The 4,648-nt window shown below is 34.8% G+C and overlaps 1 protein-coding gene across 2 annotated transcripts in view; it reads right to left on the reverse strand.

The window, feature by feature from the left end:
- LOC106870489 (dynein axonemal heavy chain 7) overlaps positions 1-4,648 on the reverse strand; it is a 255,489-nt gene that overhangs the window by 129,959 nt on the left and 120,882 nt on the right. For both annotated transcript variants that reach the window (XM_089359464.1, XM_089359463.1), the window contains one exon: positions 2,144-2,338. In XM_089359464.1, the coding sequence (XP_089215590.1) occupies positions 2,144-2,338 (195 nt within the window). The remainder of the gene's footprint in view (positions 1-2,143; positions 2,339-4,648) is intronic.

Consider the following 4,648-nt stretch of genomic DNA (forward strand, 5'->3'; position numbering starts at 1 on the left):
CACTATGAACAAATCATCTGTGTGGTTGTTTGATAAGAAACTCTTGAACCCTCATACATTGTCTAATGACGGGAGAGTCCATTATATATTAATGTTTGTTTTTATATTCAATTATAATAAAAATAATTTTACATTAATCTGAAGGGTTATTTTATACTTTTGTAGAGTATGAATTTATAAGTCTTATACAAGAATATTATTGATAGGAACTTCAAAGTTTTGGTCAGCTAAGCCATTGTTTAACTATTATATATATATATATATATATATATAGTGAAAATGTATACGATAAACTGCAACTATGTTGCATTAGTTGTCTGTAGGTTTCTTTTGTCAAAATCTGTCAGCTTTAGAGTTTTTCTATATTTTACAGCACTATAGTTTTTTATTCCTCGAAAGAAATTGCCTCAAGGAAAAAGAAATATAAACAATGGAGTGAAAAAAAAAACATTCATTTTGTATTTAACAAAGAAAAATAAAAACAAATATTCAACAGAACCATGTTTGCTTCATTTTCTCAACTTTTACAACTAGTTTAGGTAGAATTACAATTGCTTCTCAGATCAGGTTTTGGACTGTAGTGGATGAAGAGAGAGAGAGAAAAGGAGAGAAAAGAGAGAAATAGAGGGAGTGAGAGAGGAAAGAGAGAGGGGTAAGGAGAAAGATAGGAACAGAGAGGAAAAGAATCGAGAAAGGGAGAGGGAAAGAGGGAAAAGGAGAGTGAGAGAGAGAGACAAAAGAGACAGAGGGATAAGGAAATGGAGGGAAAGAGAGAGATATAGAGAGAGGAAAGAGAGAGAGGAGTGAGGAAATAGATAGAGGAGACAGAGAGACAAAAATCAAGAAAAGGAGAGAGAGAGAGAGAAAGAGGGTGGGACAGAGGGGTAAGAGAGAGATAGGGACAGAGAGAAAAAATGAAAAAAGGAGAGAGAGAGAGAGAGAGAGTGAAATAGAAAAGGAGAGCATGAGAGAAAGAGAAGTTGGGAAAGAGATGGAAGGAGAGACAGAAAGAAAATGAAAAAGGGAGGGAGAGATAGAGAAGAGAGAGAAAGGGAGAGAGAGAGACTGAGGAAAAAGAGAGGGAAAGAGGGGTAAGGAGAGAGATGGAAAGAGACAGAGAGAGAAAGGTGAAAGACGAAAGGAGGGAAAATGAGAGAAGAAAAGAAAGAGAAACAGTGAGAAGGGAGAACGAAAGAAAGGTAGGAAGAGGACAGAAAGGGAGAGAAAATGAAAAAGAAAGTAGAGAAAATGAAAGAGAAAGTAGAGAAAAAGTTTTGCTTTGTATTCATTGTGGTGGTGGTGGTGGAGAATGGAGAAAAGAGGGGGATGTTATTTGTTATTTTTGCTTTTTTTCCCTTGTTTATGGTATTTTTATTAAATTTTTATTATTATTATTATTATTTTTTTGGTGATGGCTTAGTTAGATATTAGTTCAGAACCACCCCACAACAATTTCATCATCCCTCCAGCATCCCCATCCCTGCCGGACCATGTTAAATCTGTAAATTTGTCTGCATGTGAATAAACAGAGCATCTGTTTCATTCCCATCTTGGTTTGATGTGTAGGAATTCTGGAAAATTCTATGAGAAACGAGGCCATTGTATTCTTCTAAATGACAAGATTATCGCTTTTGGTTTATTCTGAAACAATTGGTCTCGCTAATGCCAACAAACACCGTGACAACAACACCAGCCACCATCACCTGCACCACAACCCTAACCACAACTACTATCACCGCAACCACCATCAAAGCGACCACAACCAGCACTACAACCACTTACTGAATTTGTGTATGTGAGCTTGTGTGTGTATGTGTGTGAGTGTATGTGTGAGTTAGAATGTGTGTTTGTGAGTTTGTGTGTATGTGTGTGTGTGTGTGTGTGTGTATGTGTGTAAGTGTGAATGTATGTATGTTTGAATTTGTGTATGTGAGTTTGTGCATGTGTGTGAGTGTATGAGTGTGAGTGTGAATGTGTGTGTGTGTGTGTGTGTGTGTCAGACTGAGTGTTTAGGTGACTAAGATTGTCTAAGTGTATGCTTGTATGAATGTGTGTGTGTGTGTGTGCACGTGTGTGTGTGTTTGTACACATATGCAAGTAACTATGTATATATATGTATTGATGAGCTGCACAAAATGCATACCTGGAACCAGTCAATTGTGCAGCAGTTAATGAGGGAAGGAAATTGACGCAAGCGGTTCCGGAAGGCATTACCAATTGGGCTGAACGCAATAATTATGTGAAGATTCAATCTACAACGGTTGACAAAGAATGCAAACAATGCCAGCAGACTGAGTTCTTCGGATCGGTTTCCAGCTTGGGCTGCAGGACGCACCAGCTAAAAGAGAAGAAAAAAAAAGAAAAACAATAAGAATGGGACAATAATGATGGTAATTGTAAGGTGGCATGCTGGGAGAACTGCTTAGTGGTATTTAATCTGTCTTTATGTTCTGAGTTCAAATTCCGCAGAGGTCGACTTTGCCTTTCACCCTTTTGTCCAGTGTGCTAACAATTTTGCCAGTTCATTGCCTTAGTAACAACAACAACAACAATAACAAGAACAACAATCCTTTCTACTAAAGGCACAAGGCCCGAGATTTCGGGGAAGAAATAAGTCAATTACAATGACCCAATATTCAAATGGTACTTATTTTTATCGACCCTGAAAGGATGAAAGCAAAATTGACCTCAGCAGGATTTGAACTCAGGATGTAAAGACAGACAAAATGTCACTAAGCATTTTGCCCGGCATGCTAATGATTCTGCCAGCTCACCGCCTTAATAATAATAATAATAATAATAATAATAATAACAATAACAATAACAATAATAACAATAATAATAATAATAATAATAATCTTTTCTATTATAAACACAAGGCCTGAAATTTGCAAGGAGTAGGTACTTATTTAATCAAACCAAAAAGGATGAAAGACAAAGTCGACCTTGGCGGAATTTGAACTCAGAAAGTGGCAGCAGAAGAAATATCGCTAAGCATTTCGGTCCAGCATGCTAACGATTCTGCCAGCTCACCGCCTTAATAATAATAATAATAATAATAATAATAATAATCCGTTTTATTTTAGGCACAAGGCCTTGAAATTTTGGAGGAGGGATCTAATCAATTACATTGACCCCATTACTCAACTGGTACTTATCTTAGTGATCCCAAAAAGGATGAAAAGCAAAGTCTCAACCTCATTGGAATTGGAACTCAAAATGTTAAGAGCCAGAAGAAATGCTGCTAAAGAATTTTGTCTGACATGCTACTGGTTCTACCAGTTCACCACCTTAATAATAATAATGTTGGTGATGATGATGATGATGATGACGATGATGATGATGATGATGATGATTTTCTTTTTATTGCTCACAAGGGCCCAAGACACTGAGGACAATATCAGAGGATAAGATAAATATATAAATAAATAACAATAATAATAATTGCAACAGCAACAACAACAACAACAACAACGCCGATAATCAAAGAAGCCAAAGTGTTTGACTCTTAGATTCCTGATCTCTTGCTACCTTACAGCTACAAGTCAGACAGTGGAATTGATTTTAAACAAAGATATCCATCAGAATGGGCAGCCGAAAAACAAATTTTATTGGAATTGTTCAGTCGGTAATAGAGTTATAAAATGCCAATTTTCAAAGATTGTATACAGGCTGTATTGAAACAGATCTTTTCTATGGAAGCAAGACCTGTACTATAACAATTACAACCCCCCCCCCAAAAAAAACCCCTCCACTAACTGAAGAGACAAACACTAGTCATTGTTCTGCTCTCTTTTACTATCTGCACTTCAAGAACATTCTTCAGAAAGAACAGCTAACAAATGGCTCATTGCAAGGGCATGTTTTCTCAGTAGATTGTGTCCCCACCACCCACCACCATCACTATTATTCTTTTATTATTTTTGCTTGTTTCAGTCATTGAACTGTAGCAATATTGTGGGAGCTGCTGCCCTGAAGGATTTAGTGGATCTATTCAACTGTCTAAAATAAGGAAAGACAGATATGTTAGGTAACATAGTCCTGAATACTCTATCTCAATAAAAGGACATGATGTTCAGGGCTAGAAACGCCATTCATTATTAATGACTCATAGGGGATCCACGTTTCATTACGCAATCATGACATACTACACAGTATATTAAACGCTTTATAAGTCAATATGGTGTTCTACTGTGTTAGCAGTGCTATTACGTCTCTTTTAAAAATTAACCCTCTTTTAAAAAATCTTATTTATTCATCTGCTCACTTTCACCCTATGCTAACGGAATGTAACATGTGGCTTTTAGAGCCATTTGACGTCTATTTCTAGCATGTTGGTGGGATTTATCCGCAGCCTTTAATAGAATTATATTTATATAATTATTTATTAGTGTATATATATATATATATATATATATATATAAAGATACATATATATATATATAAAGATACATATATATATATATATATATATATATATATATATATATAAAGATATATATATGTATATATATATAAAGATACATATATATATATATATAAAGATACATATATATATATATATATATATAAAGATACATATATATATATATATATAAAGATACATATATATATATATATATAAAGATACATATATATATATATATAT

This window comes from Octopus bimaculoides, chromosome 11, assembly GCF_046866305.1.
Source record: "Octopus bimaculoides isolate indiv1 chromosome 11, ASM4686630v1, whole genome shotgun sequence".
In the NCBI taxonomy this organism is placed as follows: domain Eukaryota; kingdom Metazoa; phylum Mollusca; class Cephalopoda; order Octopoda; family Octopodidae; genus Octopus; species Octopus bimaculoides.